General features: G+C 39.1%; 1 protein-coding gene, 1 long non-coding RNA gene and 1 pseudogene across 2 annotated transcripts; 1 reads left to right on the top strand and 2 right to left on the bottom strand.

Moving 5' to 3' along the window:
• Positions 1 to 5,368: 5,368 nt before the first annotated feature.
• LOC140625587 (large ribosomal subunit protein eL37 pseudogene) lies at positions 5,369 to 6,160 on the bottom strand (annotated as a pseudogene).
• Positions 6,161 to 10,116: 3,956 nt separating this feature from the next.
• Positions 10,117 to 15,636, bottom strand: LOC140631205 (uncharacterized). The gene is made up of 3 exons (XR_012028833.1): positions 15,133 to 15,636; positions 14,363 to 14,560; positions 10,117 to 11,789 (listed from the first exon to the last, which is right to left on the bottom strand). It is a non-coding gene; the product is annotated as an uncharacterized lncRNA (long non-coding RNA).
• Positions 15,637 to 16,879: 1,243 nt separating this feature from the next.
• On the top strand, positions 16,880 to 18,150 carry LOC140631204 (prostate and testis expressed protein 13-like). Its single transcript, XM_072822599.1, has 4 exons — positions 16,880 to 16,967; positions 17,083 to 17,106; positions 17,465 to 17,605; positions 17,927 to 18,150. The coding sequence occupies exons 1-4, from the start codon at positions 16,904 to 16,906 to the stop codon at positions 18,124 to 18,126; spliced, it is 429 nt and encodes a 142-aa protein (XP_072678700.1). The 5' UTR covers positions 16,880 to 16,903; the 3' UTR covers positions 18,127 to 18,150.
• The last annotated feature ends 8,988 nt before the right edge of the window (positions 18,151 to 27,138 follow it).

The raw sequence follows: 27,138 nt of genomic DNA, 5'->3' as shown, positions 1-27,138 counted from the left end.
CTCACTTAATCTTCACAATTCTCTATGAAGTGGCTACTACTGTAAGACAATTTCATAGAGGAGAAACCTGAAGAACAGCTTGGCTTCCTGATGCTAACTGGATAACTTGACAAATATGGACACAAGTCTAGTAATTTGACAACTGTCACATGGTTTTCCAGGTATTATTCCTGAATAAAAATATCAATTTATTGACAGTGTAGTACTATGTTCACAATTCAGAAAGTAGAGAGTGGGGGTAGCTTGTCTCTGCTCCATGATGTCTGGGAGCTCAACTGGGAAGACTCTGAGTCTGGATATGTTTCAAGAACTGGAGACTGAAATCATTCTGAGGTGTCTTCACTCATATGGCTTTACAGTTGCTGCTGCTCTAAGTTGTGATGTCACCAGGGGAGGGGCTGTTGGTCAGAATACTTCCAAATGGACCCTTCATGTTTCTTGGGCCCCTTCACAGCATGGAGCCTCCAGACTTAAACAGAAGTGTGTATTCTAACAAAGTGGAGGTTGCCTCACATTTTAAGGGCTAGCTTTGGAAGTCATGCCTCATCACTTCTGCTATATTCTATTGGTTATAAGTGAGCCACAAGCCTGGCCAAGTTCCACTTTTTGATTGGAGAGTAACAATGTTGTAGCAGAGCTTGTGGTATGGGAGATATCCTTGGAGCCATCTTTGGAAAATACAGTTGGTTACAACTAGTTAATGGTTAATTATTACAGTAAGTTAATTGTACAGCTGGAGTTGGATCCAACATCTACACAATTCCAAAGTGCTCTCTTATTCTAAGCTATTATATTAAAAATATTTATAAATATTTGTATAATCTAGTGATAGAGGAAGCTTTTCTAATCATAACATCCATCACAAAACAGGACAAGACTGATCGATTTGACCACATGCAAAAGTGTATATGCGTGTGTGTGTGTGTGTACATGTATACATGCACATGTATCAAAGGGCCAATCAGGAACAACTGGCAATACCAAGAGCCCACGATTCCTTAAATTGACCTGGTGAAACTTTATCAATCACACATGTATATACATATATGTATATAAAGACATATACTTAATGTATATATACATATACATCTACTTGAAGCTTTATCAACCATATATATATATACATATACATGGAATACGTATATTTAATGGAATACTATACAGCCATAAAAAGGAATGAAACCTTGCCATTCAGAACAACATCGGTGGAACTTGAGGGCATTATGCTAAGTGAAATAAGTCAGACAGAGAAAGACAAATACCATAAGATCTCACTTACATGTGGAATCTAAAATCAAAACGAAGAAAAACCACACACACACACAAACAAGGTCATAGATACAGAGAACAAGAAAACAGATTGGTGGTTGCCAGAGGTGGGGGTAGGGGATAGATGAAATGGGTGAAAAGAATAAAAAGGTACAAACTTCCAATTACAAAATAAGTCAGTCATGGATATTTTAGTGTACAGCATGGTGAGTGACTATAGTTAATAATATTATTTTGCACATTTGAAAGTTACTAAGAAAGTAAATTTTAAAGATTCTCATTACAAGAAAAAAATTGTGTGTGTGGTGATGGATATTAATTAGACTTATTGTGATGATTATTTTGCAATATCTACAATATGGAATCATGATGTTTTACACCTGAAATGAATATAATTTTGTATGTTATTTATATCTCAATTTTTAAAAAACTCACAAGAAAATAATTTTAATTTTGGGGAAAAAATGAGACAAGATAAAAAATATATGTGTGAGGAAACAAGCTTCATGGCAGTGTTAGTAATAAAAGTCAGAAAGTAGAAACAATCAGGATTGTCTAAATCAAATATATACATCCATATACTAAAAAACCATGAATCCTTAGAAGTGATATTATATCACTTGAATGAATTGATTTGAAAACATGATAGAATATATTCAGTAAAAATGATTTTAAAATAGTATACTTTAGTTTGATTCCATTTTCATTTAAAATCCATTATCAGGGTACCTGGGTGTAGGTCAGTGGTTGAACATCTGGCTTTGGCTCAGGTCATGATCACGGGGTCCCAGTATTGAGTCCCGTGTCAGGCTCCCTGCCTATGTCTCTGCCTCTCTCTGTTGTCTCTCATGAATAAATAAAATCCTTAAAAAATAAAATAAAATAAAATAAAATCTATTATCTACCTCTCTCTCAACTTTTTTATTCAGCAAATTTTAATAGTGAAAAATTGTAGGTTTTTAATGTATTAGCTAGTATTAAGCATTGAGTGATACCTTTTCTGGCATACGTTTATTTTCTTTTCCTACAGAAGTAAAACTGTGGAGAAAATTTCAGAGACTCAGTATAAAAAGATCTTCCAACAACCTAGTTGTTGGAATGAACAGACAAGGAGTTTAAAATTCCTATCATAAATATTCTCAAGAACCTACAGAAAAAGAGAGACATGATGAACCTCTCTTTCAACAGAGAGGTGAAAAATATAATAAAGACCATTTGACCAAAAACTCCTATAATAGTAATGTGATAGATACTTTATATTTTGCCCTTCTGTCTTTTTTGTTTGTTTGTTTCCCTGATTTTTAAGTGGGTCCTAGGACCCCGGCTCACATCAATTCTAGAAGAGATAGAAACAGGAGGGCTGCAGATATGGGAAGAAGCAACATGGGAGCTGGCCCATCTGAACATACAGGCAGGCTCCCTGGGATCCCTCCTAGGGTTCCGACACTTCAGGGCAGTCTGTGCTTCTTGCCCCCCCCAGAAAAGAAGCCTGATTTTTGTTTTTAAAACTAAATAAAGGACATAAATAATTTAAATAGGATAACACTATATATTATTCAGTGAATTAGAGACATCAAAGTAGAACATTTTATAGCTTTCTTTTCAGTTATGATACTGCCAGCGGTGTAATAAAATCTTCACTCATGTCGCATGCCTAACAAAGGTATCGATGAAAGAACAGTCGATAATACAAACCCTTGAACTACCAAAATTTAGCATTGTAAGGTATGTATAAAGCCAACCCACACCAACTTTAGCGTCATTTCATTACACTAAGAGCCAGATACTAATTGAAAATATTTTGAGCACTTTCCAAGTGCTTAGCAATGTACATAAATCTCATCTAAATCTTCTAAAACACTTAGATATTTTCATCATCTTTATTACCCAGATGCAGAAACTGAGTCTTACAGGTATTGAAGTTTTCTAAGGAAAAAAACAATTTGCAAAGACACTGTCAGGATATATTCAGTATATGTCTGACCTAGAGTCCCTGTTATCAACAATTCCACTAAATTACCCGGTAGCCCAGAAAATTAGGCATTCCTTCTTAAGCTAATTTTTTTGAAAGCATGAATATAGTTCTTATAAGAGACAATTTCATTTCCCATACAGGTGATACGTAAGATGTTCTTGACAAACTACTGCAGTTAAAGGAACATTTATTTGGTATTGATCAGAAGCAACCACAATGAACAGATCGACAGATGGATTATGTAGTTTCCTTTCACTTGACAAACATTTTATAAGGTGAGAATATAGTAGTGAGTTATAACTTATGAGAATATAGCATTGCAAAAAATATTATTTCACAGGACTCAAAACCTACAATATGAATTATTTTCCTTTTGAAATTGTGGAGCAACAAATGGCAAATTAATGAATTTAATTACCGTGTTCAATGAATGCTCATGAGTTTTATAGTAGATTCTCTCTCTTTTTAAAAAAAAAAAAGATTTTATTTACTTATTTGAGGGAGAGAGAGAGAGAGGGAGGGAGAAAGCACACAAATGAGGGGGAGGGGCAGAGGGAGAGAGAGAAGCAGACTTCCCACTGAGCAGGGAGCCCAACTCGGGCTTGATCCCAGGACCCTGAGGTCATGACCAAAGGCAGTTGCTTAACTGACTGAGCCACCCACGTGCCCTAAGTTTTATGTTATCGGCATTTTGATAGAGATTGCATTAAAAGTATAGATTGCTTTGGGTAGTATAGACATTTTACCAATATTTGTTCTTCCAATCCATGAGCATGGAATGTCTTTCAATGTTTTTGTGTCGTCGTCAACTTCTTTCATCAGTGTTTTATAGTTTTCAGAATGCAGACTTTTCATCTCTTTGGTTAGGTTTATTCCTAAGTAGCTGCTTCTTTTTCTTTTTTCTTTTTTCTTTTTTTTTTTGGTTCAATTGTAAATGGGTTTGATACCAGAATTTCACTTTTTGCTGCTTCATTATTGGCGTTTAGAAATACAACAGATTTCTGTTCATTGATTTGTATCTTGTAACTTTACCAAATTTGTTTATTAGTTCTAGCAGTTTTTTGGTGGAATCTTTTATGTTTTCTATATATAGTATCATGTCATTAGCAAATGGTGAAAGTTTTATTTCTTTGCTAATTTGATGCCTTTTATTATTTTTTTTTTACAGTCTGATTGCTGTAGCTAGGACTTTCAGTACTACTATGTTAAATAACAGTGGTAGAAGCAGACATCCTTGTCTTGTTCCTGACCATAGAGGACAAGCTCTCAGTTTTTCTCCATTTAAGGATGATAGTAGCTGTGGGTTTTTCATATACAGTCTTTATTATGTTGTGGTATGTTCTCTCTAAACTTACTTTGCTGAGGGTTTTTATCATAAATCGATGTTGTACTTTGTCAAATGCTTTTTCTCCACTTATTGACAAGATCATATGGTTCTTATCCTTTTGTTTATTAATGTGGTATATCATGTTGATTGATATGCTAATATTGAATCACCCTTGCTACACAAGGATAAATCCCACTTAATGGTGAAGGGTGATTTTTTAAAATGTATTGTTGGATTGGGTTTGCTAGTATTTTGTTAAGAATTTTTGTTATCTGTGTTCATCGGGAATATTGGCCTGTAGTTCTCTTCTGTAGTGGTGTCTTTTTTTAAAAGATTTTATTTATTTATTCATAGAGACAGAGAGAGAGAGAGAGGCAGAGACACAGGCAGAGGGAGAAGCAGGCTCCATGCAGAGAGCCTGACGTGGGACTCGATCCAGGGTCTCCAGGATCATGCCCTGGGCTGCAGGCGGCGCTAAACTGCTGCGCCACCGGGGCTGCCCTGTAGTGGTGTCTTTATCTGGTTTTGGTCATCACCAGGGTGATGTTGGCCCCATAGAATGTATTTGGAAGTTTTCCTTCCTCTTATATTTTTTGGAATAGTTTGAGAAGAATAGATATTAACTCTTCTTTAAATGTTTGGTAAAATTCACCTGTGAGGCCATCTGGTCCTGGACTCCTTTGTTAGGAGTTTTTGATTATTGATTCAATTTGTTGCTGGTTATTGGTCTGTTCAAGTTTTCTATTTCTTCCTATTTCAGTTCTGGTAATTTTTTTTAATTAATTAATTTTTTTTTTTTTGAGAGAGAGAGAAAGAGCATACATGGGGTGTGTGAATGGGGAAAGGGGCAGAGGAAGAGGGAGATAGAATCTTAATTACGCTCCCATGGCCGGTGTGGAGCTCAATAGGGGCTTGATATCATGACCCTGAGGTCATGACCTGAGCTGAAACCAAGAGTTGGATGCTTAATTAACTAACCACCCAAGCCCCCCTCAGTTCTGGTAATTTATAGGTTTCTAGGAATTTATCCATTTCTTCCAGATTGTCCAACTTGTTGGCATATAGCTTTTTTTTCTTTTTAAACCAGAACGTTTATTTTGACTAATCATTGAAATCCTTAAGCTGAACTGGATACTGCAACAGCTGCCCTCTTGCACTTAGGTGTCGTTCCTTCACGGAATCCATGCCTGAATCTGCGGTATACAATTTTTAGGTGCCTCATTCAACCGGTCCCAGTGGTATTTCGTCTTTTAGCCTCGGCACTCCAGTTATACTTTCTCTTCTGCTTGGAAGTGTAGCCACAGTTGCCCCGGGCGGACATCCGAGGGTGGTAGGCCTTAGAGCCACAGTGGCGGCACAACGTGTGCGTCTTATTGCAACGCTTTCTGAACGATAACGTCCCCTTCCTCATCTTGTTTCCCCACAGACCCCAAAGAGCAGCATATAGCTTTTTATAGTATTCCCTTAAAATTGTATTTCTGGGGCATTGGTTGTGATCTCTCCTCTTTAATTCATGATTTTATTTATTTGGGTCCTTACTGTTTTCTTTTTTGGTAAGTCTGGCTTTAGGTCTATCAATTTTATTGGATTTTTCAGAGAACCAGCTCCTAGCTTCATTGATCTGTTTTAGTGTTCCTTTTTTTTTTTTTTTTTTTGAGTTTCCATATAATTTATTTCTGCTCTTTTTTTATTTCCTTCCTTTACTGGCTTTTGGCTTCATTTGTTCTTCTTTTTCTAGTTCCTTTATGTATAAAGTTAGGTTGTTAAGGAGATTTTTTTTTTTTTTTTTTTTTTGCTTCTTGAGATAGGCTTGTATTACTTTATACTTCCTTCTTAGGACTCACTTTTGCTGCATTCTAAAGGTTTCATTTTCATTTATGTCCATGTGTTTTAAAATTTCTTTTTTGATTTCATGGTTGACCCATTCATTGTTTAGTAGCATGTTGTTTAACTTCCATGTATTTGTAGTCCTTCCACATTTTTTCTTGTGGTTCACTTCTAGTTTCATACTGTCATGGTCAGAAAAGGGGCATGGTATGACTTCAGTCTTTTGATGTTTGTTGAGGCCTATTTCATGACCTAATATATGATCTATTCTGGAGAATGTTCCATGTGCACTTAAAAAGAATGTGTATTCTCCTGTTTCAGGATGGAACATTCTGAATACATCTGTTAAGTCTAACTGGTCCAGTGTGTATTCAAAGCCATTGTTTCCTTGTTTATTTTCTGTTTAGATGATCTGTCCATTGATGTAAGTGGGGTGTTAAAGTTCCCTACTATTATTGTATTATTATTAATCAGTTGCTTTTTGTTTGTTATATTTGGGTGCTCCCATGTTGCGTGCATAAATATTTATAAATGTTACATCTTCTTGTTGGATTTTCCCCTGTATGTATGATTATATAGTGTCCTTCTTTGTCTCTTGTTACCATGTTTGGTTTTTTTTTTTTTTTTAATTTATTAATGATAGTCACAGAGAGAGAGAGAGAGGCAGAGACATAGGCAGAGGGAGAAGCAGGCTCCATGCACCGGGAGCCCGACGTGGGATTCGATCCCGGGTCTCCAGGATCGCGCCCGGGGCCAAATGCAGGCGCCAAACCGCTGTGCCACCCAGGGATCCCTCATGTTTGTTTTATAGTCTAGTTTGTCTGATATAAGTATTACTACTCAGGCTTCCTTTCGACATACATTTGCATGATAAATATCCTCCAACCCATCACTTTCAAACTGCAGGTGTCTGAAGGTCTCAAATGAGTCTCCTGGAGGCAGCATATGGATGGGTCTTGTTTTTTTTATCCACGCTCTATCTTTGGATTGGAATGTTTAGTCCATTTGCATTCAAAGTAATTATTGATATATTTGTACTTACTGTCATTTTGTTACTTTGTATATACTTATTTCTGGAGATTTTCTCTGGTCCTTTCTTTTCTTTGTCACTTTTGGTCTCTCCTTTCCACTTAAGAAGTCTCTTTTAATATTTCTTGCAGGACTGGTTTAGTGGTCATGAGCTCCTTTAGTTTTTGTTTGTCTGGGAAACTCTTTATCTCTCCTTCTATTCTAAATGATAGTCTTGTTGGATGAAATATTCTTGGCTGCAGATTTTTCCCATTCAGCACTTTGATTATATCATGGTACTCACTTCTGGCTTGTCAGATTTCTTTTTTTTTTTTTGGCTTGTCAGATTTCTATTGAGAAATCTTGAGCTATCCTTATGGGTTTTCCTTGTGAATTAAGGACTTCTTTTGTCTTGTTGCTTTTAAGATTTTTTTGTTATCACTATATCTTGCAAATTTAGTTACAGTACAACTTAGTGTTGGCCTGCTTTTGTTGATTTTGATTGGAGTGCTCTGTCCCTCCTGGATCTGGATGTCTGTTTTCTTCCCCATATTAGGGAAGTTCTCAGCTATTATTTCTTCAAGGAAATAATCTGGTCCCTTTTCTCTCTTCTTCTTCTGGGATTATTATAATATGAATGTTATTACATTTGATGGAGTCACCAAGTTCCCCAAGTCTATTCTCTCTTTTTTTTTTTTTTTAATTTATTTTATGATAGTCACACAGAGAGAGAGAGAGAGGCAGAGACACAGGCAGAGGGAGAAGCAGGCTACATGCATCGGGAGCCCGACATGGGATTCGATCCCAGGTCTCCAGGATCGTGCCCTGGGCCAAAGGCAGGCGCCAAACCGCTGCGCCACCCAGGGATCCCTATTCTCATGTTGCAGAATTCTTTTCCTCTTTTGCTCAGTTTCAGTACTTTCCATTACTTTGTCTTCCTGGTCATTAATTAATTCCTCTGCTCTTTCAGTCTGCTCTTCCTTGCATCAGGCTCATTTCCAATCTCATTTGTTGTGCTTTTCATCTCTGATAGATTCTTTTTAAACTCCTTTGTCTTTATGGTTAGAGTCTCACTGATATCTTCTATTCTTTTGTCAAACCTAGTGAGTATCCATATGGATGTCGCTTTAATTTCTCCATCAGGCATATTACTTGTATCTGTTTTGCTTATATCTCTGGCCATGACCTTACCTTGTTCTTTCATTTAAGATAAATTCCTCCATCTTCACAAATTTGTTTAAGTCTCTCCCTTCTTCTCTATGTAAGGAAAGTCAATTATGTCTCCTGGTTTTTCTTCCTTTGAACTTTTCTCTCCTTTTAGTTGTAGAGTTTGTTCTGTCAGTCTTCAGGTTGATTTCTGGGGTATTTTAAATGATTTGATACCTATCTAGTTGTGTTTGTGGGACAAAGCTAGCCTAAGGTTTTCCTACTTGATCACCATCTTCTTCTCTCCCCTCCCCAAATCCTCATCCCTATTATTCTTAATTGACATACAAAGAATACTTTGTGTCTTGTAGCCTGTAATTTGGTCAAGTTCTGCATTGATCCTCAGAGGAATCTTTGATGTCAACACCTCACCAAGTGCCCTCAGGTGCCTATAATGCCAAGCTTTCGTTCCATTCTATGCACATAGTTATTTGAAGCTTCTTCCAACATTGACATTTTTGTGAGAAGAGTTTCCCAGGTGGCTAGTCTCCCACAGGGGTACAGTATCCACTGCAGGAGGAGGTGCAGGAGTCTGAGCCTTAGACTCTGAGCATCCCCTCACTCCCCAGCCCCAGCGGTTCTCACTAGCTTCCTCTCCATAGGATGGCCTCCCTCCCAGCTAGCCATCTTTGTGGCATTTTAACTTGACCCATTCCTCTCTCTCTTTCCCTAGCTACATGGTAGCCTTGAAAACCAGCAGGCTTTTGACCATGGTAGATGTGGAAATCATCAGCCTAGCAGATACGCTGGGGAGAAAAATGAGCTTGAAGCTGCCCCCACAACCCCCATTTCCAGAGATTTGTCACTATTCAGCATATATGAATACTCTCTGAAAAAGCCCCATTTACAGAGCTTGTCTTTAATTGACCTTGTCTTTGACCTGATTCAGATCGTGGTCTATGGGAAAGTTTTTATCCTCAGAACATTTGTGGAAAGCAATATGTGACAAGTGTTGACATTGCAAATACCTGAGACAGTGATATCTATTTAGGCAAAATAAGTGAAGGGCCAAAAACCTTAAAAGAGAAAGCTGGAGAATGAGTTGTCTATGCAGGCCTTTGAAAAGCTCCAATATATTCCTGAGAATATGGAAAGATGCACACACGTGCAGAGCTGTGCACATATCCAAGAAAGGCCTGCGAAGATCTTAATCTCTAACCTTTGGCTAAGCTTGGGAATCTATGGGAGCAGGAAGTAAAGGCTAAGGCAGAGTTTTAAACTGTCAGAGCATTAAAGGCAAATCTCAACATACACAGATAGCCCTTCTACAAAGGACAGGAGCCTTACTGGTTGACAGCATTCAAGGAAATTTTTGTTGAGTTATTTCTGACCACAAAAGGAAGTGAGGAGTGATACCAGTGACCACACATGACAAAGAATACACACTTTACAGAATTAATCCAGGAAAGTCACCAACCAACATAACAAGAGTAAGAAAAGGAACAACAACAAGCACAAATAAAACACCACCACCAAATATCACTGGCGGTATTTATTTCCCAAGTTGCCACTTTATGTTTTTTAAAATGTTCAGTTTTCAACAAAAGAAAATATGAGACATACAAAGGAATAGCATGACTTATACACAGGGAAAAGCTTATGTTGGACTGACTCCACAAAAAGCTTTAAGTCAGCTATGACAAATATCTTCAAAAAAGATAAAGGAAACCATGTCTAAAAAAAAAAAAATAAGGGAAAGTAGCTTACAGTATCTCTCCAAACACAGACTATAAATAAACAGAAATCATGTGAAACAATCAAATATAAATTCTACAATGAAAAACTACAATAACTGATACTTGTTGAACCCACTTGAAGGATTGAACAAAAGATTTGAGCTAATTGAGGAAAGAATGAGTGAACTTAAAACAGGTCAAGATCCCCTAGTCTGAGAACTAGGAAGAAAAGAATGGAGAAAAATGAATAAAACCTCAGAGACCTGTGAGACACCATCAAGTGCACCAACACAATGGGAGCCTCAGAAGAAGAGAAGTGGAAAAAAGAGCAGAAAGAATATTTGAAGGAATCAAGAGCCACAAATATGCAAATTTGATGAAAAATTTTAATCTACATATCCAAGAAGATAAATGAATTCCAGGTAAGATAAACTCAAATAGAACCACCCATGCACAAAGTAAAACTGTTGAAAACCAAAGACCAAAACATATTGGAAACAGTAAGAGAAGCTCTGAAACTCCTAAAAACTCTTGTTTTTCATGCTTCATGGCATCCACCTTGGGCAGCACACCTTGTTTGATTGCCTGTCTCAAGATTTTTAGCCAAAATCCTGAGAACTTCACTGGTACCACTGGGTTTCAAGCAGGAAATAAGAAATTTTAGTAAAAAATTCAATAGGTATGTATAAAGAGTCTAATTATATAGATTTGTGCAAGAAATAAGGAAACTATCAGGCTAGTTCAGGAATTGAGGAAGCATTTGGATTGTCAGCATCCCTAATTCACAGGAACTGGGGAAGAAGGATGTTGCTGGACATGCAAAGAGAGTATTCATTCAGCAGAGACTTTTTGTTGGGGCAGAGTTAGCCTGAGGCCGTGTTTTCAAGCAGGAACCTGGAGACTAAGGACTGTGACCTCACACTACTGAGATCCTATTCCATCCCACTGAGCTGCAGAAGCTTCCCACTGGCCACGCTCAAACAAAGCCCAGGGGCTTTGGGGCCATATATCATACGGGTCAGACAGCAGGTAGAAAAGGGGGAGAATTGATCTGGAAGAGGTAAATGGCAGAAAATTAGCACCCCCACCCCTTTTATCTCTCAGCATTCATTCCCTTTCACCTGGGTGGAAGCTTTACATTTGCAGCACAGGGGGTACAAAAATTCCTATTGTAACCTCATCCTTGGGAGGTGATAGCAATTCAACCATACTACTACCACCACCCGTGACATAGCCACTGCCAGGGCTCTTTCTAGTGGGGTCCAAGGGAGATCATTGAAATGATGAAGCAATATGAAGTAGTTGCCACAACCCCCACTTGTGTAACGGAGAAGGTCGGTCATCACAGCTGCATTCCCACACTTGTATTTCCTGTTCTCTCACTTCTGTTGGCATCTCAGCTGCACAGGCTTCCTGACCTGGTGTCATACTCCAGCTCACATTCTTGCAAGATCTGAATCCTTGGTGGTTTTGTCTTTATTGTCCTTCCTACTCAACGAGACTATTGAGCAAGGGAATAATTAAAGATCTTCAAATTTTGTTTTTCAAAGAAACCTATCTAGACATTTAACTTGAGCTTCCTGAAAAGGTCTCTGTGTGTTCTCTGGATGTTTTCCCAGACTGTGACCACCCAGAATTAGAGAGTAGGGACCAGTCTCGCCCAGCCTCAACATCACAGCTCAGTGAACATCTGTGCTTTTTACCCACTAAGGAAAATCAGACACTCTGGCCTGAACCTGAGCCTCCACCTTCAAAGTCTATTCTGGAAGAAACAATTCTTATGCCCGCTTCAACACACAAGCCAAATCTCAGCCTTTGTGGCAGTTAACCTTTATCAGGACACTCCTGTATCTACCCTCCCGTCAGACTTTCCCTCATCCCGTGCCAGAAGTGTACCGGCAGGTCCTAGTTGGCTGTTAGCTATGGACAGATGACCTTCTTGAGACTGGCTCATGCTGGTTGAACTTTCTGGCATCTATCCTGGCTAAGAGGCCTGGGCTCCTAGGGAAAGCTAAAAATACAAAGTGTTTCATGTTCTTAGTTCTTATCTCAGCCCTGTCATACAGCTTTCTATTCTGGTAGCCCTGGCCAGCATCCACCTGGTTGACTCCTAGCCTGGGAAAACAGAGAAAATGGATCTCTTATTGTCATGTTTGGGGTGTCAGCCCCCATTCTGCCCAATGCACGTTCAGAGTGAATTCAAATGAAGTTAAAGTGGAAGTTCTCAGTCTCCTGAGCCTCACAGGTGGGTATTTATGTGAAGATGAGAACAGGGCGAAGTTAAAGCTAGGGGGCAGTATAACTTCCAGTCCCTCGCTTCTACCGTGATTTGTGCAAGTCCCAGCCGCCTATAGAGGGAAGCACATCTACAGTGCCTGCAGTTCTGGAAATTGGTCAAGAACGGCTGTTTGGGGGTGGCTTCCAGGAGCCTTCCATCCTGCACACATCACTCTGAAATTTTGGGGGCAATGACCGGAGCAAGGGCTGGAAGGCAGTGGGCTAGGGTCATGGAACAGGGCTGCAGGGGATGGCCTCACCACAGAGCCCTCTCTGCCTTCGAGACTGACATCCTGATGACTCCACCTAGGAAAAGCCTTAGGAAAGGGGGTCACACAGAAAGCTTTAGGAGGAGTCCTGGTGAAGAAGTCCATTGTTACTCCTGACCTCCCCACAATAGATCCCCGTCAACTATGTTAGGTGAGTTAAGATCCTAAGCAGGGCGTGTAGTAGGAGGTGAACCAAGGAGAAGGCGTGACCCAGAGCCCATGAATGACCCCAAATTCCTTTTCCTTGCTTCTGTCACTGGTCTAACATGATCCCTGGCCAGACAGCCAAGAGAACACAGCTCAGGAGCTCCCTCTGCCTCTGTGTTGTGGTGAAACTTCAGTTCAGTCCTGTTTCTTAGGCATAAAATAAAGACATGGGGCTCTGTTGTTTCGATGCCCAACTCACTTACCCATTTGGGAAAATGGTACCTTCTAGGGTGCCCAAAGCTAGAAAATCCGGAGGACAGTTAGAGGAGGGAAGGGGAGGCCAGTTCAGGCAGTTGATTTGGGTTGAGCATGGGAGAGAGGGGCAAGGATTTCTGGGGTGAGACCCTGGCATGCAGGGCAGCATTCTGGGGTGGGTCCAGCCACTAGAGGGAGCATGGTCCGAGGCAGGCCTAGGTGGCCTTGAGGCAAGGGGAGCTAATCAGCCAGACCCCATGTCCCCTGCAGCCTTGGCAGTGAGGCAGGTGTGCTGGCGCATGCAGAAGAAATGTGACTGGACATCCTTCACACACTTCCTTTATCCTGCATGAAGTCCTGTAACAAAGCGAGTCTCCCTCCTCTCACTGACTCACCTGGGACCAGATGATCCCACCCTCAGGTGTGCGCCCTGCTGAGCAGGGCCAAGGGAAGTGCTTCTCTGAGGTTGGCAGAAATGGTTGAAGGGGATATTGCCGAATGCAGGGAACTTTCTTTGGGTTGGTTGGGGGAAAGGGTCCGTTTTAATTTTCTTTGTCCCTACATCCCCTGCCCTTTCACTGTCCTCCTGCTGGGGCAAGGTGAGCCCAACATTGGGCTGACTACAAAGGGGCCAAATGTGGCCTCAAGTCCATGGCCTTCTCCTCCATCTGTCCAGATAGGGCGTGGGTACAGGTGGGGCCTCTGGGCAGGGCAGGAGCAGGACAGCATGTCCTACAACCTCCCACCGAGGAAGGGGCAGCAGGGTGGAAAGGCTTTGAGTAGGAGCCAGGAGAGGAGGGGAGAAGGTGCACATTCTCAGCCCCAACAGGGGGAAGAGCTGGGACCCTGGTTCCAGGAGCTCAGATATGGAGGCCTTTCCCTCTCTGTCTGCTGGAGGGAGAGGTGGCCGCAGGGGTCCAAGCTGTGTCTGGGGCTCACACCAAGACCCTCAGGTGAGAGGTGTTGCAAGGCTAAGCTGCTGGCTGGGTCTGGCTGAGTCTGGAAGCTGCAGGGGACCAGCTGCTGCAACTCCTGCCATTTCTGGGGCCCGCATCCTAGGAGGGGAAGCCAGGGACGGCGACAAAGGCACCATCTCCACAATAACAAACCACAACCTCACACATACCATGTCAGCTATGACAGCTCTTATGAACATGAACCTGTAGTATCTGTACAGAAGCATTCTTATATGGAAGAATGCCAGAATGTTCACTTTTCCTCACATTTGGAAGCACAAAGGGAGTTTTATGTACTTCTTGGTAGTTTGGTGTATTTCCACAATTTCTGTTGCTTCTAATCCGAGTATAATGTTGTTCAAAGTTGCCTGGAAGAGCACAGGAGAAAGACATGTTGCACAAATTTGGGATTCACTGCAGATTTTAATCCCTGGGGGCCCAGATCATGGTGGAGGAGCATCTTGCCAGCCAGAACATGGGGTCTTGTGCTTCAAGCATTAGTGGATTCTCCTGGCTCAGACCCTCCGGACTTCATCCATGGATTTGTGTCCGTGTCTCACTTGGTCCAAATGCAAGACTCACAGATGTAGTCCCTGTGGCAATTACTTACCAGACAGAGGCTCATAAGTCTTAGATCCAGGATGCCTGGGTGGCTCAGCGGTTGAGCATCTTCCTTTGGGTCAGGGTGGGATCCTGGAGTCCTGGGATCCAGTCCCAGGGAGCCTGCTTCTCCCTCTGCCTATATCTCTGCCTCTCTCTGTGTCTCTCTCATGAATAAATAAATAAATAAAATCTTAAAAAAAAAATAAGTCTTAGATCCTAGCTTGGCTTGCAGGACACCCTACTTTCAGTGGGAGTTAGTTTGTGAATGTTGTCTCTACCAGGTAGAGAATCTATTTCTTTTTTCTTTTTTTTTAAATGGAGACACCCGTTTTCTTACCTGTTCCTCCTCCTTCTCTCCTCACTGTCATCTCCAGCTCTGGAAATCCTCCTCCAGATTGGAAAGAGAAAGAAACAGCCCAATGAATCAAACAGATATGCTTGTTCCCTAGGGAAAAATACTTCCTAAGTGCCTTTGGGCTTCAACTGGAAGATGAGGTCAATTATTTCCGACCTATGTGGTTGTTCAGAAAATCCAGAGAAATAAAGTGCATAACATGCCCAAAGAATGTTTGACACCAAGTAGGGTCTTACCACCCATTACCCATCCTTGAATTTCTCTCGTCCTAACAACCATATCTGCTATACCTCTGACAGTCCTTGTTTCCATCTGTGAGGTCCCAGAGGCACAGAGAAGTGAGTAACTTGTCGAAGGTCTCATGGCAGGTAGGTACACATTTGGGCTTGTATCCCAGATATGCAGGAGAAGATTATTTAGGAATCACACTTGGAGTAGCCTGTGACTGGCTCTGGGAATGAGCCCACTCAGAGAAATGGACCCCACACTCACTCTTTCCCCAGGACAAGGGAATCTGCCATTATTGATGCCTGTCTTCTCTGTGGTGACCACCAACTGCAAGGTAGACAAGGAATGTCATCCTGAGAACTTGGAATTAGGGGCTCTCCATATGGGGGCACCGTTCCCTCGTGCCTCCCAGGTTAACCATACCAGCAATGCATTCATGTTTTCATCAGATAGTTTGACTGTCTGGTAGGGTGCAAGGCATCTTTCTAGGTGCTGAGGAGGAAGCAGTGAACACAACACAGGAAAATCTTGTGTTCATGGCACTTTTGTCCTTGAGTGGCAAAAGAGACAAGTTACATAAATAAGGAAAAACCTTAGAATGACCAACTGGGTTAGGCACATGGGAGATAACAGGAAAGGGGTGGGGCAAGCATGGAACAGGAAATTTGTACCTATATACAAATATTTCTCATTTACATATGTGTCCATTCCCAAGGCTCACTGATGACACTTAGTGACACTTGGTATATGACACAGGGAGGCACAACTGTGTGGCACCATCTGGAGGGAGAGGGAAAGGCAGAGAACCAATGGGAAAACTCTTTTCCATGCTGCCTTGCTCCTTTCCCCCCTGACACTCCATTTCTAGTGACTAATCCCCATCACCCCCAGTGTAAGTCTCTCCCACTGTAATCATCTGGTCTTTGTCTCCCATGGATAAATGAATGAATAAAATTCAAAGGAAACAGATCATCTTCACTTCCTCACCCCTCTCCTTCTTGAGCTGTCCCATCCATCTCACAGAGGGGTGGGACACTGGGCAGTCAGACCACATCTGGAGTATGAGCCACCTTGCGAGGGATGTAGTGCCATTGAAGGTCACACTGAGGCCAGTGTCCAGGATGGTTATGGTGCCTGAAAGGGACTGAGCAACTCCCTCACAGATGCTCAATGACCCTAGCTTTGTCAGGTGCGAAAGGCTGTCCTGTGGCCTACACGCTGCATGTAGGCTAACAACTAGAACTACACGTGAAGTGATGAGGTACTAGGGAGAGAGGTTCTATACCAATGTTAATTAGTACCTTATTCTGGATCTAATAAAATGAGACAGGGTGTCTGGATGGAGTGAGTCCCAAGTATCTGGAGGAATGCAAACACAGACATGATGTACCCTCTCCTCAGAACATTGTAGAGAGGATTCAGGTGGCTTGATCTGAAATTTGTAATTCTGTGATCTAATGGGATGCCTGAGGGCAGGTAATGGGAATAAATAAAGCTGGAACCTCCTGCTGGGATTGTCTCAGGAATGGGCCCCAGGATGTTCCCATTGCTTCTGCTATGCATATTCACAGTGCTCTTGATGGATGAAGGTAAAGCCTGGTGAAAGAGGCAGGGATGGGTGGTGAGGGGCTATATGGGGAGCAACTTGACTTTTTGAGAGACTATAAAATGGCTCAAGGACAATTTTTCTTCTTCTCTCCATAGGAGACAGAGTGTGGACAGCGAAATGTATGGTGTAGTTGGTTTGCACTTTTTGGATAAATAATGCCACAATGAGAGGGGACATTCTTGATTGTTTTCAAACATTGTTTCTCTACCCACCCTGACTATATATAACTGTCCTCACTCACTGCTCTAGTGTTTTTTTAACTGCCCTGAGCCTTGGGTGAAGGAGGGAGGGGGCTGGACTCCTCCAGGTCATATGACCTACTCAAAGGTGTAAAGACCCTTGGCAGAAGTCGGGAAGGGTGTCAACTTCCTTCTTGTGAGGTCTATACCATGCTAGTGTAAATGTTGATAGTGGGGCAGGCTTCTGAAGCATAATTACTTTCCCTAGAACTCTGCTTTAAATCTTTCCTTTATTTAGTGATTCGATCTTGCTATCAATGTGCCCACTTTGATGGATACAGATGCCGCAGTGGCTTGAAAAAGTGCTGGAAGTTCAATCTAATGATTCATAACAGGAGTTGTTCCACAGAACACTACTACTACACTGATCGAATTACAGGTAAGTTCAGGTTAGAGAGAGACACAAGACATTACCAATGGTGCCCACCTTTCCTGGAGTCAAGGTGTGGAGGGAAACTGGGACCGTGGGAGAGGCTGGGGAAAGTGGAATTCTCAGTGGTACACCCACCTGAGGTGGAGTCTGTGTGGGAGGCTGAGGTCTTTTCCTGATCCTGTCTAGAGAGACCTCGATGAGATGCAGGCACTGTTTGGGGGATCATTCTCATCCATGGAAAACCAATGAGCTTCTGGAGAGATGTCATTGCTGGGAAGACAGTGTGATTAAGCAAGGCGATCACACTTGCTTTTTTTCTCTCTTTAGGGAGAGCCCTGTATCGTTATACACGATTGTCTTGTAAAGTTTGTGAAGAGGGAATGGTCCAAGTATTCCATGACTTACTGAAAGAAACATTTTGCTGCAGTCATGATAACTTGTGTAATAATGGCAACATAAATTTAGATACTACACTGAAATTTGGAGTGGGGGTAGATAACATGACTGATTTGATAACACATAAATAATAAACATGTTTTTAGATCTTTAAACCATATAGGAACATATATTTTCTTAAATAATCCTTTCTCTTCCCCTCTAAAATAGAAAAGGATATACTAGAGGTGCACCTGACTGCCTCCGTCAAAAAAGCATGGGGCTCTCGATCTCGGGATTGTGAGTCATACCATGTTGGGTATAGAAGTTACTTAAATGAACTTAAAAACAGAGATAGTATAAAAGATAATAGACCCTAAAGTGAAAAAGATACACACAAATGCACATATACCATAAAGCAATAGGACAGCATTGACTAACCACAGCAACTGAATTAGTTTAAAAAGATTTTTGTTTAGTAAACAGAGCAAAATCCAACTCTACGATGATTCAGAAATATGACGAAGTCAAAACAATTCAAGATGGGAAAATATAATTTAATAATGAGTGTGGATCAGGAGCCTATTTTGGGGCTCAAAATCATCAAAAGAGATAATATACTTCACATTATTAAAGCCACTAACCTACAATAAAGATATAAATGATTAAAACTTAAGCAGCCTATACCACAGCAGCAGCTTTTCTTAACAACTCTCCTATAGAAACTATAGGAGATATGATGAGAAAAAGAAATGCATGCTAATCACTAGATCATGTGGGTAAATAATTAGCAAGGAGACTGAAGACATATACAACATGATTATTAAGGCAGATCCTAGAAACCTATATCTAATCCTGAATGCAGATAATAGAGAACACAGCTTTTCAAGTATGCATAGGACATTAACAAAGATTCTTCACATATATCTGCCCTTTGGAGGATAGAGTTGATTTATATCTGAACTGTAAAAGATCCATATTTTTCTCAGTAGATGCTTGGCCTTTTGGCCAGGATAAAAACATTTATGACGTCCTCTTTAAAGTCTGAAACTCCCCTGGTGATTCCCAGCATCATTTTATTTACTGAAAAAATAAACTGTTTTCCAGTCTGGCTTGATCACATGGTCAGAGACATTATAACCCCACCCCTCCCCACCAACCACATGCACCCTCATTAAGAACTTTTGCTTAAAATAGTCCTGAAGCCGAGATTCCTCACACAGATTTTGATTGTGCAATCCAGCAACAGAGAACAGTCTGTATGTAAATGAGGACTCCTGGGAACTTGTGCATGGAATGTCTCTTGGATTTCCCCAACTTTTGTCTGCCCTCTCCTCCTTTTGCTTCACTGTATCCTTTGTCTTCAAATAAAAGCTGTATTCAGTATGCACTATAAGTATTTCCTAGAGAATAAGTGTGTTCTGTGAAGTCTGATGACATTTTCCAGATATCTAAATTTGGAAAATCGGGGTCCCTGGGTGGCGCAGCGGTTTAGCGCCTGCCTTTGGCCCAGGGCGCGATCCTGGAGACCCGGAATCGAATCCCACGTCGGGCTCCGGTGCATGGAGCCTGCTTCTCCCTCTGCCTGTGTCTCTGCCTCTCTCTCTCTCTCTCTCTCTCTCTCTCTCTCCCTCCCTCTCTGTCGATCATAAATAAATAAAATATTTTTTTAAAAAATCTTTGACGGGGCACCTGGACGGCTCAATGAATTAAGACTCTGCCTTCAGCTCAGGTCATGAAGCCCAGGGTCCTGGGATTGAGACCTGCATCAGGGTCTTCCTCTTCCTCCCCATTCATTCTCTCTTTCTTTTTCTCTGTTTCTTTGTCTGAAATAAATAAATAAAATCTTTAAAAATAAATAAATAAAAATAAAAACATTTGACAAAGTATTAGCAAACATTTCAATAGTAGAGAAAAGGATAGCATAGAATGAATGATTTGTTTTTTGTTGAATAACAAACCATTCCAAAACTCAGTGGCTTAAAATTACAAATTATTTTCCTGTGTCTGAGGAATTCAGATGATCCTGGTTTACTCAGCTGGGCAGCTCTGCTAATCTCAGCAAGACCAGACTCATTCATATGTTTAGGAGGTAGCTGGAGATTGATTGATTTAGGTTGGCCTTAGCTAGGGTGACCCAGCTCTGCTCTGCATGTTCATCTTTTCCTGGGACCAACAGACTAGCTTAGACATGTCTTATTCATGGCAATGGCAGAAGCATAAGAGAGCAAGAGCCAAGCCCATGAGTCTGTAAACTTCTGCTTACATTAAATTTGCTAACACCCTAATGGCCAAAGCAAGTTACATGGCCATTAGGAAAATGGGCAGGTAATCCACCTACAATGGGAGGACATTGAGAGTTTGCAATTTAAAGGATGTTGACATAAAGGAGCGGTGAAGAATTGGGATCAGGTGATGCAATGCAGGCCAAGTAAACCTTATTCTAGGGATGCCAGAGTGGTTCAGTGTTAAAAATGTCAATTAACATAATATTATAATAACAAAAAATAGATGATCATCCTAAAAGATAATAAGTAGTCATTTCACAAATTTCAACACCTGTTCATCTGTTTAAGAACTCAAAAGTGGAATTGATGAATGTCTTTAACATGAGAAAGTGATACATATCTCAGTTCAAAAGCCTGAGAGAAATGTTAGATGGTTTCATGCTAAAATAAGAAATGAGGCAAGGATGTTCATTACCCATACTGATAATTAATATAATATTAGAAAATTAATCGATGTAATTACTTATGGAAAAGGATTAGAGGTCTTAGAATTTGAAAGGAAGAGACAAAACTATTTTCTCTTGCAAATGAAGGAGTGTATATCTGATGAAACCAAAAGATTCAATAGATAAGCTACAAATAACACAAAAGTTATTAAAGTACTAGAACATGAAATCAACATTCAATTATTAACAGCATTCACATATACAATAACTACTTAGAATATAAAATGGAATGTCTGTCTCATGTAAAGTAGAAAAACATCCATATAAAGAAACCTATTTAAAAAAAGCTATAAAAGATACAGTAGTTGGATTGAAAAAAATGCCAATAAAAGCATACCATCACATTTTACCCTGGAGTAAGACAAGGCATGAAGATCAATTGGAAGAATAAACAAACAAGAAAGGCCAAGAAAATGCAGAAAGCAGGAATGAAAGAGGGCTAGCCTTTCCTAATATTGAAATCAGCAACGAAGCTTCTGTAACTAAAACAATATGGTATTAATACATGATTAGACAAAGAAGACAACTTCTTGAAAAGATTTCTTTGATGATTTAAATGGCCGTCAAAATAATTTTCTTATTAAAGTAGTGCTTTCTCTGTTCCTTCCTGTGTCATAACCCTCAAATATAAGGACACTTCTGAATTCTATCACTGTATTTCTATCTTGTTTTTAAAGTTCATGTGAGTGAAATTATAGAAGTGATATGAACTGTGCTCTTTTGTGCCTGGCTTCTTTTGCTCATCATTATGTCTTTGGAAGTTATCCATGTTGTTTGCATATAGCAATAGTTTAGTCTTTATATTGCTGTGTAGGGTCATGCTGTATAAATATACCATATTTTATCTTTTCTGCTGTCTACGAACAATTGGGTTGTTTCTAGTTTTTAGTTATCACAAATAAAGCAGTCATGAAACTCATCCTCCAACACTCCTCCCCCCCACTTCTTCCTCTTCCTTCTCCTTTTTCTTTTGTGGCAACTCCTTCATTAGAAAATAGCACTCCTGGGGATCCCTGGGTGGCTCAGCGGTTTGGAGCCTGCCTTTGGCCCAGGGTGTGATCCTGGAGTCCTGGGATTGAGTCCCACGTCAGGCTCCTGGCATGGAGCCTTCTTCTTCCTCTGCCTCTCTCTCTCTATGTCTTTTGTGAATAAATAAATAAAATCTTAAAAAAAAAAAAAAGAAAATAGCACTCCTAAAAACATACTCTATGTGGGTTATTTGTTCAAAGGAAGCAAAATAGTTATATGCTCTAAAGGCAGGGAAAACAATGATTAAAACAATTTCCTAATTTGATCTTGGACTAACATGGTCGGGAACAGTTAACGGGCTCAAGAAGAAGGTAGGGTTTAAAATGAAATTCATTCTTGAAAAGTAGCAGACAATGAAACTATTAAATACTTCTTTACAGTTTTAAATGATTAACAGGTAACATGTTTTAGTCACACGCCTATCATAGGGGAACTCAAATGGAAATTACACATTTGCCCTCCAGTGAGCTACTTTCTATTAAAGAAAGAAATACATTCTGGGGAATTTGGAAGCTGTTGCAACTGCCCATAGTGACATGAATGAAAGAGACAAGTCTTTAGAATCAGAGCGATTAGAGCTATAATTATTATACTCTATTATAATACAGTATTGCCTGTAATCACTGTTTTGCGCACTAGATGTTCTGGACTTATTTATCTACTGGTTGCATGTTTGTACCTTTAAACAATAGCTCCTCAATTCCTCCACCCTTAGACCCTGGTAACCATCCTTTTTACTCTTTATTCTTACTAGTTTGGCATTTTAGATTCCACATATAAGTGAGATCATACAGCATATGTCTTTCTCTGTCTAATTTATTTCACAAAATACCATCAAGTTTCATCCTGTTGGGGCGCCTGGATGGCTTAGTTGGTTATGCATCTGCTCAGGTCATGATCACAGGGTTCCTGGAATGAGCCCTGTGTCAGGGTCCCTGCTCAGCAAGGAGTCTGCTTCTCCCTCTGCCTCTCCCCCTGGCTCGTGCTCTCGCTCTCTCTCTCTCTCATTCTTTGTCAAATAAATAAATAAATAACTCTTTTAAAATTTAAAAAATTAAAATAAAAAAATGTCTCATCCTGTTTTCTCAAGGGTCAGAATTTCCTTCTTTATCAGGGCTGAACAATATTCCCGTGTGTGTTGGGGGAGGATATCACATCTCTTATTTATCCATTAATCTGTTGAGGAACGCAAGTTGTTTTCACAGCGTGGCTGTTATAAATAATATTATAAATAATGCTGCAATAAATGTGGAAGTGCATATATCTCTTTGATATCCTGTTTTCATTTCTTTTGGGTATATATTCCAGGAGTGGAGTTGCTGGACCATATGGTAGTTCTATTTTAAAATTTTTGAGGAACCCCCATGCTCTTTTCCATAGTAGGTGTACCAATTTACATTCCCACCAATGGTGCCTAAGAGTTCCCTTTTTTCTTCATATTCTCACACTTGTTATCTCTATTTGTCTTGATGATAGCCATTTTAACAGGTGTAAGGTGATAGCTCATTGTGGTTTAGATTTCTTTGATGATTAGTGATGTTGAACATCTTTTCAGGTACCTATTGGTCGTTGGAAATCTTCTTTGGAGAAATGTCTATTTAATTCTTCTGCCCAATTTTAAATTGGATTTTCTTTTCTTTTCTTTTTGTATGAATGCTTGGAGACTGTGATGTGTTACAAAGACTGTGATCTTCACAAAGATCCCAATTTGAATCACCCCAGTTCTGTTACTATATCACCAAATGGCCCTCCTAAGGGCCATTTAAGAGCACTCTTTTCCTTATTTATGAAATAAAAATAATAGCATCTTCTTTACTGAGTTATTGCAAGAAAGAAATGAGATCTTATATTAATTGCCTGGTATGTATTAGGTGCTCAATAAATGCCAGAAGTTGTTTTATTGTTATTGAATTGTATGAGTTCTTTATACATTTTGGATATTAACCTCTTATCTGATATAAGGCTTGAAAATATTTTCTCCCATTTTGTAAGTTACCTTTTCATTTTATTTTTTATGTTTGGCTGCATAGAAGCTTTTAGTTTGATTTAAACCCACTTTTGTTACTTGTGCCTTCGATGTCATATCTAAAAAGTCTTTGCCAAGACCAATGTCAAGAAGCTTCTTTCCTCTGTTTTCTTTTAGGAGTTTTGCAGTATTAGGTCTTTAATGCAAGTTGAATTAATTTTTGTGAATGGTTTAAGATAGAGGTCCAATTTCATTTTACCGTGCCTGAGTATCTATTTTTCCCAACATCATTTGTTGAAGAGACTATCTTTTTTCCACTGAGTATTCTTGACTCCCTTGTCAAATATCAATTGACCATAAATACAGGAGTTTAGTTCTGGGCTCTCTGTTCTGTTCGATTGATTTTTCCTTCTATTTTTATGCCAGTACCATACTGTTTTAATTTTTATAGCTTTATGGTATAGTTTGATATCAAGAATTGTGATGCCTCTAGCTTCGTTCTTCTTTCTCATGATTGGTATGGCTACACAGGGTCTTTTGTGGTTCCACAGAAATTTTAGTATTGATTTTCTTTCTATTTCTTTAAGAAATGCCATTAGAATTTTGATAGGAATTATGTTGAATCTATAGATGGCTTCGGGTATATGGACATTTTAACAATATTAATTCCAATTCATGAACATGGGATATCTGTCCATTTGTTTGTGTCTTCTTCAATTTCTTTCATCAATGTCTTGTAGTTTTCATTGTACAGATTTTTCACTTCTTTCCTTAAATTTATTCCTAAATATTTTTGGTTTATTTTGATGCTCTCATGAATGAGATAGTTGTCTTTATTTCTTTTTCAGATATTTTGTTGTTAGGTACAAGTGCAACTAGTATCTGTGTGTTGATTTTATAACCTAAACTCTACTGAGTGTGTTGCTTACTTCCAATACCTTTTTGGTTATGTCTTTAGAGTTTTCAAATATATGTTCACATCATCTGCAAATAATGATAATTTTACTTCTGATCCTTTCTGATCTTTTATTTCTTTTTCTTGCCTAATTGCTCTGATTTGGACTTCCAGTAGATCTTGAGTAAGAGTAGTGAGTGTCAGCCCCTTTGCCTTGTTCCTGATCTTAGAGGAAAAGCCTTCAATTTTTCACTATATGCATAATGTTAGCTATGGGCTTGTCATATATGGTTTTTTATTATGTTGAGGTATGTTCCCTCTATAAACACTTTGTTGATAAGTTTTCTCATGAAATGCTGTTATATTTTGTCAAATGCTTTTTGTATCAATCAAAATGATCATATAATTTTAATCTTTCATTCTATCAATGTAGTATATCACGTTTATCGATGCACATACTGTTGAGCCATCCTTGTGTCCCAGACATAAATTCCATTTGGTTACAATGATTAATCCTTTCAATGTGTTGTTAAAGTTAGTTTGCTAATATTTTGTTGAGAATTTTTATATTTACCAGGGATATTAGTCTATAGTTTTCTTTTGTGGTAGTGTTTTTATCTGGCTTCACCATCAGGGTAGTGTTGGCCTTGTAAAATGAATTTTAAAATATTCTCTCCTTTTTAATTTTTTGAAAGAATTTGAGGATCGATGTTAACTATTTTTTAAATGTTTGATATAATTTGCTGACAAAGGCATCTGATCCTGGGATTTTTTTGTGTTGTGAGGGCTTTGATTATGGATTCAATCTCCTTACTCATTATTGGTCTATTCAGATTTTTTATTTCCTCCTGATTCAGACTTGGTAGGTTATATGTTTCTGGAAATTTATCCATTTTTCCTAGGTTCACCAATTGGCAAATGACTATTCTTAGTGGTCTTTTATAATTCTTGTTATTTTTGTGTTATCAGTGTAATGTCTCCTTTTTCATTTCTGATTTTATTATTTGAATCTTCTCTCTTTTTCCTAGTCTAGCTAGTAATTTGTCAATTTGTTTGTTTTTGAGAAACCAGCTCTTACTTCTGGTATTTTAAAATTTTCTTGTCTCTATTTCATTTATTTCCATTCTGATCTTTGCTATTTCCTTGATTCTGCTATCTGTGGACTTATTTTGTTTTGTTTTTCTAGTTCTTTGAGTTATAAAATTAGGTTTATTTGATAAATTTCTCTTTTCTTAATGTGTGCATTTATTACTATTAGACTTCCCTCTCAGAATTGCTTTTGCAGCACCTCATATGTTTTGTTATATTGCATTTCCATTTTTGTTTGTCTCAATATATGTATTTTTAATTTTTCTTTTGATCTCTTCTTTGAGCCATTGGTTGTTCTGGAATGTGTTGTTTAATTTCCATATGTTTGTAGATTTTTCCATTTTTCTTGTTATTGATTTCTAGCTTCATACCACTGTGGTCAGAAGATACTTGGTATGATTTCAATCTCCTTTAATTTGCCAAGACTTGTTTTGTGTTCTGTCTTACAGACTATCCTGGGGAATGTTACATGTGCACTTGAGAAGAAAATGTATTCTGTTTATGTTGGATAGAATGTTTTATAAATATCTGTTAAGTCCATTTGACCCAATGTGTGGTTTAAGTCCATTGTTTACCTGTTGATTTTCTGTCTGGATAATCTATCCAATGCTGAAAGTGGAGTATTAAAGTTCCCTGCTGCTATTGTATCATTGTCTATTTCTCCTTTAATTTGTTAGTATTTGCTTATTGATACATTTAGGTGCTCCAGTGTTAAGTTTGTATATATTTATAATTATCCTATCTTCCTGATGAATTCCATTATGTGTTGACCTTCTTTGTCTCTTATTACTGTTTATGACTGAAAGTCTATTTTGTGTGATATAAGTACAGCTATCCTGCTTTCTTCTGGTTTCCACTTCCATGAAATATCTTTTTCCACACCTTTGCTTTGAGCCTATGTGTATCCTTAAAACTAAGGTGAGTTTCTTATAGACAGCATACAATCAAGACTTGTTTTATCCATTCAGCCATCCTATGTCTTTTGACTGGGGAATTCAATCCATGTACATTTTTTTTTCAATCCATGTACATTTAGAGTTATTATTGTTATATAAGGATCTACTAATGCTATCTTATTAATTGTTTTCTGGTTGTTTTGTATTTATATTATTTCTTTCCCACTCTCTCTCTGCCTATCTTTGTAAATTGATAATTTTCCATAATTTTTTTGTTCTTTCTCCCCTTTCTCAGCTTTCGTGTGTCTACTACGGGTTTTTGCTTTATACATGAATCTTATTGAAGTGATAATAATTGTAGTTGCATTATTTTTGCACATAAGTCTGATTGCTGAGGTAAGCCCCAAGTAGTTTAAACAGTCCAGTTTAAGGTGATGGCATCTTACCTTTGAATGTCTACAAAAGCCTTACCCTTTTGCCCTTTTACTCCCCCATTTTAAAATTTTGATGTTATTATTTACCTCTTTTTATATTGTATATTTGCTAATAAATTAT

Source organism: Canis lupus, chromosome 3 (genome assembly GCF_048164855.1).
Source record: "Canis lupus baileyi chromosome 3, mCanLup2.hap1, whole genome shotgun sequence".
Lineage (NCBI taxonomy): Eukaryota > Metazoa > Chordata > Mammalia > Carnivora > Canidae > Canis > Canis lupus.
Note: the sequence above shows the minus strand (reverse complement) of the source record. Positions and strands in the feature narration are given on the sequence as shown.

Bases quoted from the DNA above. Each gene is read 5' to 3' on its own strand.
- LOC140631204 (XM_072822599.1), top strand. From the start codon at position 16,904: ATGGGCCCCAGGATGTTCCCATTGCTTCTGCTATGCATATTCACAGTG. The intron at 17,107-17,464 runs GTATGGTGTAGT...TCCTTTATTTAG, and splicing joins CAGAGTGTGGACAGCGAAAT to TGATTCGATCTTGCTATCAA. The intron at 17,606-17,926 runs GTAAGTTCAGGT...TTCTCTCTTTAG, and splicing joins CTACACTGATCGAATTACAG to GGAGAGCCCTGTATCGTTAT.